The 17,221-nt window shown below is 36.0% G+C and overlaps 3 protein-coding genes across 3 annotated transcripts in view; 1 reads left to right on the top strand and 2 right to left on the bottom strand.

Moving 5' to 3' along the window:
- The window catches only part of LOC106711343 (5'-3' exonuclease PLD3-like), a 28,531-nt gene extending 22,945 nt beyond the window's left edge, over positions 1-5,586 (bottom strand). The window contains exon 1 of the mRNA XM_045679933.1: positions 5,255-5,586. Within this exon, the coding sequence (XP_045535889.1) occupies positions 5,255-5,518 (264 nt within the window). The 5' untranslated portion in view covers positions 5,519-5,586. The remainder of the gene's footprint in view (positions 1-5,254) is intronic.
- Positions 5,587-7,041: 1,455 nt separating this feature from the next.
- Positions 7,042-7,974, bottom strand: LOC106711471 (THO complex subunit 7 homolog). Its single transcript, XM_014503788.2, has 3 exons — positions 7,939-7,974; positions 7,710-7,833; positions 7,042-7,621 (listed from the first exon to the last, which is right to left on the bottom strand). The coding sequence occupies exons 1-3, from the start codon at positions 7,946-7,948 to the stop codon at positions 7,066-7,068; spliced, it is 690 nt and encodes a 229-aa protein (XP_014359274.2). The 5' UTR covers positions 7,949-7,974; the 3' UTR covers positions 7,042-7,065.
- A 347-nt stretch (positions 7,975-8,321) lies between these two features.
- LOC106711476 (solute carrier family 35 member F2) lies at positions 8,322-11,786 on the top strand. The gene is given in 6 exon segments (XM_014503793.2): positions 8,322-8,497; positions 8,586-8,777; positions 9,186-9,433; positions 9,960-10,327; positions 10,576-10,721; positions 11,538-11,786. Coding segments are annotated over 6 exon segments (1,197 nt in total). The 5' UTR covers positions 8,322-8,426; the 3' UTR covers positions 11,710-11,786.
- The last annotated feature ends 5,435 nt before the right edge of the window (positions 11,787-17,221 follow it).

The following is a 17,221-nucleotide window of genomic DNA, read 5'->3' on the forward strand; positions in this document are numbered from 1 at the left end:
ACTTATAAACAAACATTATGAGAATATGTTCACAACCACTTTGATCGCTATTAAGAGATAATAACAACAGCTCACAATATAATACAAGTGCAAAAACAATGCAATAAAGTGCAATTTAACATTATGAGACTATCATAATAATTTACAAAGCTTCACTTTGAAAAACAAAAATGGAAATTTATTAATAGCAGCCGCATTCAAACACTTCATCATCATCAGCTCACTATATGTCCCCACTGAGGGATCGGAACCTGTCCCAAGTTAGAGGTGACTAGGCCAAAGTCAACCACGCTGGCCCAGTGCGGGTTGGTTGACTTCACACTGATTCACACATTGATTTTTTTCTCAGATATGCGCAGGTTGCATCACGATTTTATCCTTCACCGTACGAACGTCGGATAAAAGTACGTATATAAATCGAAAATCACATTGGTACATGGCGAGATTCGAACCCAGGACCTGCAGATTACAAGTCAGTGCTTAACCCCTGAGCCGCCGTCGCTCCTCAGACACTTAATGATTACTTAATCTACACTAAAGAACCACCGTAACGACTTATCTGTGAATAAAGTGAAAACGACTAGACCGACAAGAATATCTGACCCGATGGGCATAAATAAAATTAAAATATGTGATCTCACTTAGCGCCTCTTAGTTAACGTCAAAAAACTGTCCAAACATCCTTTTTGTACTATGACTATGCCATGTCATGTTTTTTTCTTTTATGCAATTCTCTGTGTCCATATAGATTTTGCACAATTTCTGACAGAACGAACTGTGGCAACAGCGCCTCTCTTCTTCCTTACAATACAATTAGGAATATTAACTTCTAACAAATGTGGCATTCTCCTAGGTTTTTTCACAAAATACATTAAATTAATATTTAAATACTTAGATGACCACTATCGCAGTAAACTAACTTAAATATAGTATACATTCAATACAATGGTCTATTAATCATTGAAAATTTAATAAACTAAGTCAATACCAGGCATACTTTTACATCAGAAAAATACACTGCGCTTGACATTGTAAATTCCTATAATACTTGACATTGAAACTAAAATTCATATACTTAAATTCCTATGTAACATACTTGTTACATAAATAACTAAGCATGAGTGTAATGTTGTTAGAAGGTTTCTGTTCTTCATAACTTGAATACTATAATGCGAAGTAAAAATGTAACGTGTTACATGCGAAAGTTAACTGACGTTTACACCGTACGCTTACGTACAATAATTAAATAACTCTGTTTGTTAAATAAAAAATTCAAACCCGACTACAACAAGGAGAATAACGAATTCAATAACAACGCACTCATCATAATCAGTCGTTTAGGCTACATGATGCCTACTTATATACGCGAAGACAACATTACCTGAGTCAGTCAGGTGAAAACTTATCTTCATCCCGCTCACTCTCTTTTAATTTATCAGAGTTAACATTATGTTTTAATAAAGGTATTTCGTCAGTGAAACCTCACTGTAACTGCTAAATAACTGTCTCAAAACACTACTTTAAATTAATAAAGCTAATGCATTACAACATTGGGTCGCCTGACCTTCACCCAGGTAAGGCGGCACCTTTATCCAAATAATGAACGATTCACAAAGCTTTTTAATAATGTATACAATATCTGAATAAACTTTGAATTAACTGTAATCAAGACCGAATTATAATTACGTTAATAACCCAATTAACCGCGTTATGAAGTCGATCACGAAACTACACGGATACAATGATTTTTACTATACTTTAGTGTGTAAATTCTGTTTAGAAATTAATAATGAAACAATTCAGCGACTTATTAATCAGTCTTTCTTTAATACATTAACAAATTAATTTATATTCCATTATAATCAAATAAATTGAACCGCTCGTGAGAATAACAAATAAAAAACAATATCAATAAAGTACACTTTAATTCATTAAGCTCACGCAATTAAAATATCAACTACTTCATTATTAGTATTTCATATTATAATGCAGTTCTAAGAATTATATGTTTTCAAGTATTGAGTTTCTTAAGTGGGTCACCTTTAAGAAAGCTATAGCGGCAAAGATATACGATAGTCCTAAAACTAGGCCACTCCACTAAATAAACTGCCGTACTACGGTCTACGTTACGTCTACGATAAAAGTTGCTCCAAGATTCATCGATCAATTTATTTCGTTTATATATTTAAATTATATTATACATAATGAAATCTTTATAACTCGAATTTTGTGAACGGAAGTCATATGCATTGCATGTGCATGTGAAGTAATTCGTGTATTAATAAATATTGTTCTCTCTTTGTCAAAGAGATTAAAAGGGATGTCAATATGTATCAATGTAGAGATTCTCGTTAGGTACGTACGTGACACAATATATGGCACAGTATGTACTACTCTTCCTTACATCGCTATCAACCGTCATATCTGAATTTACTCCCTTGTTACTCATATCCTCTTGTACACAATCCGGCCATACTTTCTTCGGCCTTTCTCTACTTTTGTTCATATTCAACCTTATTACTTTCTTATTTATATGATCATTATCTTTCAGCATAATATAATATCTAAGATTTATAATAAAACTAGCTTTTACTCGGAATTAAAAAAAAATAAGTAACCTAAAAGTAACCTATGTGTTCGTTCAGCTCTACTTCTATGACAAATTTCAGCAAGATCCGTTTAGCCGTTATGGAGATACCTTCTAACAAACATCAATCTATGTTTTCGCATTAACATAAGTAAGATACTTTAAATATAATATATATAAAATATTTAGTTTTATCTGGCTGTAATATGACAAGAACTGTCGAGGGCTATTTAACATTATAAAACTAGAATAAAAGACTGTCAACTGTTTTTATTTTTTGAACAGCCATTTTTAAAGTGTAATATGTTATTTAAAAAGACCTTCGATCTTATCATTATAGTAACGTTTCTCTCAAATTTATTAAAACCATTCTGAGTTGCTAAAATAGCACCTGGTTTTAATTATAAAATACAAAGAGCAAGGTAAATGGCACAATACATGTATATACACAAAGCTAACAAAAAGCGTATTTTATTTTTCCTCCCTTAACAAGCTGTTTTACATTTTTCTGTTTTAATTCATTTGACAAAGAGTGTTTATAAATGTCATCAAAAGTGTTGTGATCAAATTATGATGGCAAATGATATAATATTATACGGCCTGGTCATGATCTCCATTTTACTAAAATCCGAAACGATAGCCGAAAAAAACATCCAGAGCCGATTAATAGTGAGTAATCGGAACAAGGTCGAACCACGGCATTTGCAGTGTCTTTCTTGTACGTGTAAAATCAATATGACGGGCATTGCTTTGTCGCACGCGAGTGTAATAAAAAATTATAAACTACTATTACAAAGTTCGTTTACCTCAAATCGAATCAGCTTGTAATCTATCAACACCAAAAACTTGCAAGGAGCTCCGCAGCATGCGTTTTAAACACTAACTCGCGCTGATATATCGATGGAGGGTGAAATGCACATGCCGCCCGCGCCTATGCATCTTTAACACTGACAGGAAGGACGATCGCTTAACGCTTAAAAAGCTTCATAACTTCAAACGTATCCGTCATTTCATTTCCACCCGTAGGTTTATGTGGCAGAGTTACTTTGCTTGAACTTGAACACTGTCACTTTACCCGCGTGGTATGATTACTTGAAAGTGGTAATTATTTTTGATACATTTTAGTACCGTACCATCGTTATATGTTCCATGTACAGATTTTATACAAAGATAAAGATATCATCAACTTTTTATAGAATCGTTTAAATATGCTTTGAGCTTTTTCGTCCTCTTTTTATAATATAAAGTGGCAAACGATCAAACGAGCAAGCGGCCACATAAATTCGTCAAAATAGCGAAGTGACTGCTGCTAATAGAAACCCACATTTGCAGATGCGTTGCCTTCCCTTAATCGACAAAGGAGGGGAGGGAGAAGGGACGCACAGAAAAGGATATTTCGCAATTTTATGCGTTCGTTTCGTAGCCAAATCTACTGCACCTTCTCATCTCTTATAAGAAAAGGGAGGGTAGGGGAAGTGGATCAATATTAGGCCTCTAGCATGCACACCCATCAGACGGCAGCATTTAATATTTCTATATAAAATTTTAGCTCTTTGTTTCACCCTTTCTGGTGAATATAAGAACGAGGAACATTAGATAATCGTCTATAATTACTTTTGGACAGTTAACCGTGGGTTTTAGAAACCAAAATCTCCGTTAAAACATATCGTCAATCCTGTCATTCATTATCTTTGACAACACAGAGATAACAATATGTTTTAAACGGAGATTTTGAATTTAGAAACCCACCGTAAGTGGTAATAATAATACAAACGTTAACTGGCTAAGTATAAAAATATGTCATTGCGTGTCAAACTGGTAGTAAAAGCAAAACTTTTGTCGTTAGAAGTCTTTCTATCATCATGTTTGGTTTTTTCAAGCGACAGTTGTTCTCAAACTTAAATCGTCAAAGATCACGCTTGTGCACATGTAACCTTTGTTTTGTTACTTTTGCTAAGGTCAATAACCTAATGTTTACTCGTAGATTGAATTATATCTATCATAAAAGATTTCCCGCAATCCTTAGTTTGCTTAAGTGGTTATGGATAACGAGATATTTTGGACTGAAATAATATGTTTTCTTTTTCTAAACAAATTCTCCCTTCCACATTTTAATATGTATGTTTAAACTTCTTGAAATCATCTTCCCTTATGGTAAAACGAGGAGGGGCAAAGAAACAATCGACTTATTTGACTAATACTACGTTTTTCGGAGTCTTCTTGGCGTATTAAAAAATCGTAGCAATCGTCTACGAAGCGGCTACGATTTATCCGTAGTACTAATGTTAGCTTATTGGTAAATTGATGGACTCAGATTTTTATTTTGTTACTTGTTTGTTGGAATTTCTTATAAGATTTAAATCCAGAAAATTTTAAATAGCAACACATTCTGATGTATTTAAATAAAATTAAAAAAGAAGATTATCAGTTATTATTTCTAAAAATTAAAAAATTGTACGCTGTCAATTTGATTTTCCTTTAACTTAATAAAAAGTAAAATAAAAAATATGTCCCGGATTTCAAATTACCACTGATTATATAATACAATACAATTTTATTGCTAATATGTAAATTACAGGTCATAAAAGTACATTTTCTTATTGCAATGTAATAGTCTCGAATAAGAGTTGGTATCAATATTTTTTATATTAAAATAATATTACTCACCGATAATCCTGGATTACAACCGGAAGTTATAGAATTCTTCCTAAACTTGGGTACGCATATCTGCATCGAACTTTTTCCTTTAGGGGGGCCAGCGCATCCGTACTCGTCGCTGCGATCGTTCCTCGTCAAATTTATGTTATTCGTGTTGTTAACCTTTACCAAAATATTACAAGTCTGTGAAGCAATCTGGAATAGACCCTCCTCTAAGTTTCTCTTATTTGAATACTGTCTATTGAAATGTAAATAGTCCCAAAGCGAAGGCATTTTTATTCAAGAATCGCGTATGGAAGTTATTGTATTTCTGTTTTTGACAGCGACGTGCGACTTGCCGGAGTCGCCAAACCGATGTGTCGTTGGGGTTAGAGTTGCTGTACTGTTGTGGACTTGCGCGTTAAAGTTTACTTTTGACATGGTACTGTCGCGTAGTCAAGTTTTTATAAAAACATTTTTAGTAGTTTTTTTTAAAAAACAGAGTGATGATTTAGTGAACACTTCTTAAAGTAATACGCCACTAATTTAACTTACAGACTAACTTATTGATTTAAAATGTAACGTAAAAGAAGTTAAAATCCTTTTTTTTACAAACACAATAACTTAATTATGGTATGCATTGATTAATTTTACTTTTCATTTATTTGAGACATCGGTATATATTTTTTTTTTATATTTAGTACTTAAACGTTGTGCGCATGATGATACTGAACCGATCAAACCGCTCAACGGAGTTTTACATAATTAATTGAAGCAAATGTATTAGGTGAATTAATTTCATTAAAAAATGAACCTCGTAGATGACAAATTATTTTCTATCAATTAGTTTACTTTTATAGATTTCTTTTGGGAATATATGTAAACATTGCGTTAATTTGTTTGCTTTTTTGTTTTAGGAAATTTATTAATGCTTTATCACGCTTTGATACATTTATTATCAATTTTGGAATGAAACGTCACACATCACAATGAATTTCGGCTTTGAAACTACCTCATTGGATACATATGGGCGATGATTTCCAATAATTGAGATTACAACATGTTTTTATGTAAATGTTTCGGCAGTGTGAACAGGCAATTACATTTTAAAAAGTAGAAACGTGTATGTAGCATAAACAAATATGTGTACACGACAGTGAAGTCATTATTAAAACATAGTTCAGTACTCATGGGCTAAGGTAAACAAACAAATGGTAACGTTGTTTACACTTGAGGTAACATAAAACGATACAATGAAAAACAAAACAGCTTTTCGTCAGGCAACTCCCTTAGCGTCCAATTTATCCGTTAACTGCGCAGTCTAGCTCACCCTGTTAATATTTAAGGAATTGTACATATTTGAGAACGAAAACTGGATACTACTTTCGAGTCGGTTTTATTGTTATACGTATAAACATTTTTTTAACGGAATACATTTTTGAGTAGTCCTTTTATGTAAAATGACTGACGACTATGTTTTTAATTTGTTAAATTTATACCTTTTTGAGTGTAACCTTTCAACTTTTTTTGAGTTTATCTCTTTTGTTGCAATAAAACCTTAACACATTCTTTCACAAGAATTTTTGCGTACTATATTTAAATCAAATTTCAGGGCTGGTCGGTGACACTCAACGTGTTTACTGCACTAACATTTTTAAATTTGTTTTGGTAGAAAAGTTGGTCCCGTGGGGAAGTATAAGATCAGACCTCATTTCTTCCAAGATAAATAATTAAATTATGATTCTGATGATTTTTAGAATGGTACAAAATTTGTGAGTAAAATGAAGACTAGTTTATTAAAATGATTTTTATTTACTTTCAGGACCTTACATCTAAGTTTATCAATGGTGATTATTTGTAGTTACGGACCCTGTAGGGCGACGTGTCTCTGGGGTTTGTACACCACTTCGTCGTGACTCTAGTGAGGTCTTTTCGTCTTCATCTTTCATGTCCACATCATCAGAAAGGCAATCAATCTCATCAGAGTCATCTAGAATAGCTTGCAGCTGATGTATTGAAGTAACCAAGACATGGAATTGCTTCTTCCTTAACGCTAATCTACTTTCCAATTGCTGTTTTGATGCTTCTAAGCTACTCAATTCTTTTTTCAATGTGGCAAGTCTTTCTAAAGTCTCTTTTCTATCGGGCTGTTCACTTATTACTTTTGCAAGGACATCATATTCAATGCGATTTTTACGCACAGTTTTTGCTTGCGCTAAATCTGCTTTGCTCTTCTCTATGTTATTTTTAGCGACTTCTATACCGTTTTCTAGTATTTTTGATAGTGATTCGTAACTTTTTAATTCGGCAGCCATCATGCTGGCACCCAGCTGAGATTTTGTGACAGCAAATTCACATTGAGCAAGTTGCGCCAGCATTCTGTCATGAGTTGATTTACTGTAATATAATAATTATTATTAGTGATGGAATATCGTAATTGAAATCAATCAAAAACAATCAAAAAAATCAATAGCAGTTTTCTAACCTCTCTTCCAGTTTTTCGTCAGTATTGTTACACCATTTTATCAATGTCTTCAGTAGTACATTTAATCGGCGGTCATCCCCTGTACCATCGCCATCAATAAGAAGTCTCCTTCGTATAACGTCTTCTGTAAAGTTTAGATTATGAGATAAATATACAAATATTCAACACAGTATAGAAGCTGTACACAAAAAGAATTAACGATTCCATAAATTTAAGCTTTTCTACTTACCATCCCCCATGTTTTAAAATTGTTTATTTTATGGTTTTAAACATTAAAAAATAAACGTTTTGCAACTTGTTTTTATTTTTACAGAGACAGACTTTTCAATGTTTTGATGTTTTTGAAGTTTAAAACTTTTAAAACGAGTCACTCGTTTTGGGTCGTACAGCCATCGACCAAGGATTCAATATTTTTCGTTTCAGAAGGAATTCGCCATTTTTCCGTTATGAAGATTTTACTTTCATAATTTAATTAAGTGGCTAATAAAATAGCTCTAAATATGTTTTTTCTTTTTTACTTTCTGTTTAATAATTTCAACATCACAGTCAGTTGTACTTGTATCTAAACGTATTACAAATGTCAATTTTATTCAATGTTATGATTCTTACCGTGTTCGAGTCCATATTAGAAATGATGGATATTTTTCTATTTTTCCTTGATTTTAAACGACAATCTTTGTATCCCCTAGTATTTTCCATGTAGATTTTCAATTAAAAATGTCCGTAATCATGGAAAACAGAAATATCAGTGATAAAATTGAAGCTTACTTTTCGGAGCTAGGGCGACGGTTTGTAAAATTTGATTTTATTGTGATTCCTATCTTAACTTTACGATAGACAAGATAAAACTAAATTTTAAACAATGGTTTATTTCAGGATAGTGTGGCGAAATATTATGCTGGGACAGATATTGTCTTTCTTATTAAGTGGCAAGTGTATATTAACAACACTGCTTCAGAGTGCTACATGGCAATTTCCCACCACGGCTCAGCTGATTATTCCATATTTATTGCTGTTTATTTTATTTACACCATCTTTACTATGTGCGGACTTCAAAAAATTTACCAAGTAAGTGAAACAAACGAGAAAAGTTTTCCAAAATAATGCATATTGGACTTTTAAATAAGCATAAAAGTATTCTAGTTACAAATATACTAATTTATTCTATGGTTTAAATATGTCTATATGATATATAACATATAGACTTATTTAGCTATAATTATTTAGTTTATACTGTATTTTATTATTCCTCTCAAGTAGGGTTGGCAACAGGCAGGTGGCCATCTGTAAAAGATTTAAGTGTGCTGACCCCATGTGAGTGAGAAAAGACCAGATGATGATGATATATTGTCCTAAATATAACTTATTTTTTTATTTTTTTTTTGCAAACATTATACTGAGTTAGACAGGTGTAAAAAAATAATTTCGTTCTTATTTCAAAATCATATATAATTAATACAATTCTTAATATTTTAGAAGATGGTGGGTGTTAATCATAGCGTGCACATTGGATGTGGAAGCAAGCTGGTTGTTGGTGATGTCACAAAGGTTCACATCTGTACTTAGCTGACAGCTGCTTGCCTGCAGTGGTGTGGGCGCGGCCTTAGTTGGTGGGGCATGGAGGGGGCAGAGGCTGGGAGTTGTTCATGTGGCAGGAGCTACAGTAGGTCTAATGGCTGTTGTTTGTGTGGTCTGGGCAGATGTGGAAGGTGCACCTACAGATGGTAATGTATAACTTAGGAAAATTATAAATGTATTTTATTTTAATCTAACTAACATAACAGTAGTAGAGCCCGTAGTGATATCTTTTACCCTGATGGTCTTGACACCATGAAATACCATGAACACGCAAAAGACAGGCGTGAATTTAAAGTAATTTCGCATTTCGTGTGATCAATGTGTGCCGGATGCCTAGTGTTAAGCTCTCTTTTACTTCCCACCCTTTTCATACAAAAAAAGATGAGAAGGGAAAAGGGATTTGGCAGGGGTGAAGATGCATGTGTAGGGGACATATCCTCTCTCTGTACATCTTCAACTTTGATGCTTAAAGGTAGACAATGCATCTGTAAAAGCAGAACTATACTATAAAAAATCCATGGCTGCTGTTACTTTGTTATTATTATGAGAGAAAAAGTGGTTTAACAGAAATATTTTGTATGTTATGAATGGAGCATAAGTTATTAAATAGATATCTGTGAATATAAATTATTTAAATATGTACTAAATTAATAAACATTATTTTTATTTCAGGTAAAAATCAGCTTGTAGGTGACATGCTTTGTCTGGCAGGTTCATTGCTCTATGCCTTGGTGACCATTCTTCAAGAGATGATGCTGACCAAACAATCTTGCTCAGAATATTTGGCTTTACTTGGATTTATTGGAGGAGTTGTTTCTTGCACTCAAACATTTCTCCTAGAATTTAACGAACTTCTTACCTTTAATTGGTATGACTTGGAGACTATTGTACAATTCGGCAGTTTCTGTGGATTGCAGACTATATTTCAGATACTACAGAGTTTTATGCTACGAGATGCAGGAGCCATTATTCTACATCTCTCGTTTTTATCATCTGACTATTACACACTTATTGCAGGGATGTACATTTTCCAGTTTAAGGTAAGGTTACAATAGTCTTGTTATTTTGTATATTTTATAGGCACGCAATACGCTTGCTTCGTATTCAGTATACTATTATTAGATATTTAAAACTGTAACTTATATTAAATAAAAATATTCCAATGGTCTCTTAAGGTTATTGTTACCATGGGTCTATTGATGAGAAAAACATATTTTATTTAAAAAAAAAAGTAAGATAAGTAGTGAATGATTGTTGCAATAGAAACTTAATGTCGCTTAATTTACAGTTTCATGCGCTCTACTTCTTATCATACCTCCTGGCAATGGTGGGGGTGTTCCTGTTCAGTTCAAGGTCTACAAAGGCCCCACCTTCCCCGGAAGCTTTGCCGCAGATTGTGAATGATGCAGTACGCTCACAGGATAATGTGTCTCTGTATGTATGATTTTATTTTTAATCTAACATTTCTTTGACTGGCCAAGTGATATCTTTATTAGTACAACAGGAACAAAAAAAAAAGAAATAGTTGCCAGTAACATAATGAATAAAAACTATTTATATATAAACTTTTTAGTTTATCCCAAACATCAGCCTTCATATACCGTAATACGATATTCATTATTACATCATACATCCTGTATGTTTTATTTTATTTTTTACTAGCTTTTACCCGCGACTCCGTCCGCGCGGAATAAAAAAAAAAAAAAAAGAAAACGGGCTAAAAATTATCCTATGTCCTATTCCTGGTTCTAAGCTACCTGCCCACCAATTTTCAGTCAAATCGATTCAGCCGTTCTTGAGTTATAAATGGTGTAACTAACACAACTTTCTTTTATATATATAGATGTAAAATAAATTCATTTTAAATTGTTAACATGTTGGGTTAACCCTTTCAGGACCATAAGTTTTCCAAGACTAAATATGCCAATACAACACAATATTTTAGCTGCAATAGCTTAGCACAGTTCTTTTTTTTTTAATTTGTTCAAAAACACATTTGCTACTGTGGACATAAGTTTTATTTTGACATTCAGTAAAAAATATTGATAAAATAATAACTGAACAATCGATAACGATTTTTGTAGAAGGGAAAAAAATCCCTTGAGCGTGAAAGGGTTAAAAAAAATATTTTTTTAATTATCAAACTGACATATTTCTGATAATAGTTATTGGACACATGGTTGAATTGTAATAAATATTGATAAATGTATGGACGATAATATTTTACTATAACAGTATTTATGTTTTCAGGGAATACACAGTACCGACATTGGATTGTATACCTATAGAAGGGCTCGAGCCACCGATGAGTAGAGATACAACATTTACATCATTCCTCGGAGCACCACAGACTAGCGTACCCAATGGTAATTTACTTTCGGGACAATCACATGATAACCAAAGTCCTTCTAAAGATTCTTAGACATGTAATTGTATGTTTCAATGTGTATCTGAGTTTACATTGTTGATACACCTGTATAAAAACATTATTTGCAAAAGGAAAGATTGCTGAGAATAAATTCTTTAAATAGCGGAAATGGTAAGCAGCATAAGGTATGTTTGCTTCATATATGTTATTATTTATTAGTTTTTCTTTATATATATGCTATGAATGTACTTCATCTATGTATATGTAGCAAGATATATAGATATATGTATTAAAGTCTTGTTGTTTTTACTTTGTTGAATAAAAGATTACAATCTTGTAAGGATCTATTAGTTTGTAGAAAGATGTTTCATGTGAGATTTTCTATGTTGGCAACATTTAGGAATTCCAGCCATATGCGATGGTGTGACAGTTGAAAATGTAATGTTAATTTTTTTTTAAATTTTTTAAGGCATTGGATATCGGTGTCCTTTAGCCTATTTAATGTTAAAAATTTACAATGTGACCATATAAAGTTTAGTATTGCCATATAAATAGTGTAATTTATTTAAATATTAAATATAAATAAGACATTGGTAATGATGTTTGTAGGATGATATTTTAGAATTTATGCGTAAGTCATTTTGTAATGTGTTTAACTTTTGAAAATCAAAACTGCCATGTAATCGAATTTTTAATGAATTTTTTAAACCCGTTTAAAATATTTTCAACTTTTGTGAGGATTTTTTAGAATAGTTTCTACAGTAAATTAAGGAATTGTAACCAATAATATTGTAGGCAATTTTACTATATATAGATAAGTACCATTATAGAATAAATAATATAAATTAATAATATTTAATGTTTATGAAAAAAAAAATTACTATACACATCGCATTTATTCCATATTGAAATATTCCATAAAATTAATGATGATATTATTCCATAATATGTATTAATTAGTATTTTTTAACAATTCATATATTCCATTTCACACATGAAAAAAAATTTTAGTTGTACAAGCCATTAGGAAAAATATAAATACAATATTTATCTGTTATATTAAAATAAATTTCTTGTAATAAAGGGTAGGTGCTAATTTTAACAGTGTTTTGTTGCTAGAAACCAAAATTTCTAACATTTCTACTAGATTCATTTAAAATACTATATTTTTATGTATATAATACAGTCGTAAAATTTACATTAACAAACAAATATATATAAATATATATATATATATATATATATATATATATATATATGTCGGCGCCCGCGCGCCACCTGAGCGAAACTGTAAACAACACGTGCACTGATTACGTCACCGATTGCCCCCACTCTCCCCACTACTAGCTCTGCAGGTATAAAAGACGTGCAACATTATTTGAAAGGCAGTCTTGGCTCTGGCGTGGCTCGGTGCACTAGTTGTACTTTGCTTGCTTAACCTAGACGCTTCGGATAGTTAATTTGTGGAAACGAATTCATTATTATTCCGGTGCTATAATTTGGTCCCTAGACTAATTATACCCGGTTATTATTTAAGGCTAATTTATTGAATTGTTACATAGTTTAGTTTAATGGTTAATTAACTGTCATTAGTCCTGTGATTTTGCTAACAACTATTATAAAGTTTAGAGTAGCTTCATTCTTTTTAACTATGGCCGATCCTCCTCCTACAATATATATATATATATAATATTATTATTTATTATATAAATATAACTTTTACATTAACAAACTTATACTAATTAGCATTTAAAATAATAAAACACTAACTGTCTTAGCACAATATTTTTCAGAATCAACTAATATTATACACTATATATGTAACACCTCGAACTAAGTCATGTATACGTGTGTGTGCGCACGGCATCCGGAAGCCGCCGAACACACCCGAGTGCGCGCGCGCCGCGGGTATAAATACGGAGCCGCGGCCCGTGAAAGTCAGTCGGAGTCGGATATGCGATCGGAGCAGTTCTAGTCCAGGGGGAGCTCGAAGACGAACATCCAGTGCCAGTTGCCACCAGATGGACGTCAGCGGGAAAAACTACTCGCTACGCCCCTACCTGCCCGTGGTCGTGGGCGTCCCAAGAAGACCTAAACTTCTGCTGTCTCTGCGCCGGGACGTCTGCTGGATCCAGAGGGGGAGGATGTAACACGTCGAACTACGTCATGTATACGTGTGTGTGCGCACGGCATCCGGAAGCCGCCGAACACACCCGAGTGCGCGCGCGCCGCGGGTATAAATACGGAGCCGCGGCCCGTGAAAGTCAGTCGGAGTCGGATATGCGGTCGGAGCAGTTCTAGTCCAGGGGGAGCTCGAAGACGAACATCCAGTGCCAGTTGCCACCAGATGGACGTCAGCGGGAAAAACTACTCGCAACGCCCCTACCTGCCCGTGGTCGTGGGCGTCCCAAGAAGACCTAAACTTCTGCTGTCTCCGCGCCGGGACGTCTGCTGGATCCAGAGGGGGAGGATGTAACACGTCGAACTACGTCATGTATACGTGTGTGTGCGCACGGCATCCGGGAGCCGCCGAACACACCCGAGTGCGCGCGCGCCGCGGGTATAAATACGGAGCCGCGGCCCGTGAAAGTCAGTCGGAGTCGGATATGCGATCGGAGCAGTTCTAGTCCAGGGGGAGCTCGAAGACGAACATCCAGTGCCAGTTGCCACCAGATGGACGTCAGCGGGAAAAACTACTCGCTACGCCCCTACCTGCCCGTGGTCGTGGGCGTCCCAAGAAGACCTAAACTTCTGCTGTCTCCGCGCCGGGACGTCTGCTGAATCCAGAGGGGGAGGATGTAACACGTCGAACTACGTCATGTATACGTGTGTGTGCGCACGGCATCCGGGAGCCGCCGAACACACCCGAGTGCGCGCGCGCCGCGGGTATAAATACGGAGCCGCGGCCCGTGAAAGTCAGTCGGAGTGGGATATGCGATCGGAGCAGTTCTAGTCCAGGGGGAGCTCGAAGACGAACATCCAGTGCCAGTAGCCACCAGATGGACGTCAGCGGGAAAAACTACTCGCTACGCCCCTACCTGCCCGTGGTCGTGGGCGTCCCAAGAAGACCTAAACTTCTGCTGTCTCTGCGCCGGGACGTCTGCTGGATCCAGAGGGGGAGGATGTAACACGTCGAACTACGTCATGTATACGTGTGTGTGCGCACGGCATCCGGGAGCCGCCGAACACACCCGAGTGCGCGCGCGCCGCGGGTATAAATACGGAGCCGCGGCCCGTGAAAGTCAGTCGGAGTCGGATATGCGATCGGAGCAGTTCTAGTCCAGGGGGAGCTCGAAGACGAACATCCAGTGCCAGTTGCCACCAGATGGACGTCAGCGGGAAAAACTACTCGCTACGCCCCTACCTGCCCGTGGTCGTGGGCGTCCCAAGAAGACCTAAACTTCTGCTGTCTCTGCGCCGGGACGTCTGCTGGATCCAGAGGGGGAGGATGTAACACGTCGAACTACGTCATGTATACGTGTGTGTGCGCACGGCATCCGGGAGCCGCCGAACACACCCGAGTGCGCGCGCGCCGCGGGTATAAATACGGAGCCGCGGCCCGTGAAAGTCAGTCGGAGTCGGATATGCGATCGGAGCAGTTCTAGTCCAGGGGGAGCTCGAAGACGAACATCCAGTGCCAGTTGCCACCAGATGGACGTCAGCGGGAAAAACTACTCGCTACGCCCCTACCTGCCCGTGGTCGTGGGCTACCCAAGAAGACCTAAACTTCTGCTGTCTCTGCGCCGGGACGTCTGCTGGATCCAGAGGGGGAGGATGTAACACGTCGAACTACGTCATGTATACGTGTGTGTGCGCACGGCATCCGGGAGCCGCCGAACACACCCGAGTGCGCGCGCGCCGCGGGTATAAATACGGAGCCGCGGCCCGTGAAAGTCAGTCGGAGTCGGATATGCGATCGGAGCAGTTCTAGTCCAGGGGGAGCTCGAAGACGAACATCCAGTGCCAGTTGCCACCAGATGGACGTCAGCGGGAAAAACTACTCGCTACGCCCCTACCTGCCCGTGGTCGTGGGCGTCCCAAGAAGACCTAAACTTCTGCTGTCTCTGCGCCGGGACGTCTGCTGGATCCAGAGGGGGAGGATGTAACACGTCGAACTACGTCATGTATACGTGTGTGTGCGCACGGCATCCGGGAGCCGCCGAACACACCCGAGTGCGCGCGCGCCGCGGGTATAAATACGGAGCCGCGGCCCGTGAAAGTCAGTCGATTGCGCGCAGCGGCCGCTTCCGCATCGGAACGAACGCTCCGTTCATTGACGCACCCCTCTCCTCCCACACTGTGATCTATGCGCTTGGGCAGTGCTCTGTATCGGACGCTGACTCGGACCATAGTTCATTGTCGTTGTAGGTTACCTCGCGAGTGTCTGTCTCTGTCTGTCATTTTTTGTTCTTCTTGCTAAATAAACTTTATTATCTTTCTTGAATCTTGTCTTCCTTTGCCTTACATACTCACATATTTTTATTATTTTCTTGTTAATTACTAGCTGCTGTTAGAGAGAAAATCAACACTGTGCCGGTGTATCGGCGCATCACTAGACCTACAAAAATATTAACGCTTACGTCCCCTCACTACAGCTATCTGACACTTGGTTTTGGTAACTTTAGCGTGCCATTCGCTCAAAATTATCTTTACTAATTATGTCCAAAACTACATTATCCTGGTAATTATTATTTATGTATTACAATGTACTGTTTACCTGTACAATAAAAGCATGGAAAATATTTAATCTTACAAATAGTATAATAGTATCTCTCTCTCTCTCATAAATAGTATCTTATATATAGATGCGAAAGTTTAGATGGATGGATGGATGTTTATTAGCAAGTATCTCCGGAACAGCTCAACAGATCTTGATGTGATTTGGCACAGATGTAGAACATAGTCTGAAATGACACATAGTCTACTATTTTTTTTTTATTTCCGCGCGGACAGAGTAAATTTCGACAGCTAGTTAATTATAAAAATAGAAATTATTAAATAATTAAAATGTTTCTATTGATGTTATTTTTGCTCAATTTTTGTTTATTGTTATGTTTTGAATATGTATTAATTTTATTGAATTTTGTGATAATTGTTATACTCTCTATACCTTTAAAATGAAAATTGTTTATACTGTGATTAATGTTCTATATAATAAAGTGCAATGAAATATTTTTATTTTATACCTTGTTGCTTTTTGTACTTTAATTAATGTACTATTGTTGAAAGTATTATCGCTCAATTACTGAGTAGTTTATAATATGAGTTAATCAGGAAAATATTTATCCATTAGATGAAATATGCTAGAATTAAGGTTTTTTTTAAATAAAATCCAAAATCATGTTTGTATGTTATAATTATTTTTAATAATCCCCGTTAAATTAAGCCACTGAAATGAAAAAAACACAAAACACTGTATGTGGGTTAAGATAATCTTAAAGTTAGTGGGACGAGAGATAAGATTGGGGAGGATATCAATTAGGGACTAAGTTTTGTTTGGAAAAGAGAAAAATATATGATCCACAGTCATCAGAGAGCTATCCTTAACCCTAATTTTGCTAAAAAT

This window comes from Papilio machaon, chromosome 11 (assembly GCF_912999745.1).
Source record: "Papilio machaon chromosome 11, ilPapMach1.1, whole genome shotgun sequence".
Classification (NCBI taxonomy): Eukaryota; Metazoa; Arthropoda; class Insecta; order Lepidoptera; family Papilionidae; genus Papilio; species Papilio machaon.

Excerpts from the sequence above, each read along its gene's own strand:
- LOC106711471 (XM_014503788.2), bottom strand. Across the intron at positions 7,622-7,709 it reads GACGAAAAACTGGAAGAGAG|TAAATCAACTCATGACAGAA; the intron begins GTTAGAAAACTG and ends ATTATATTACAG.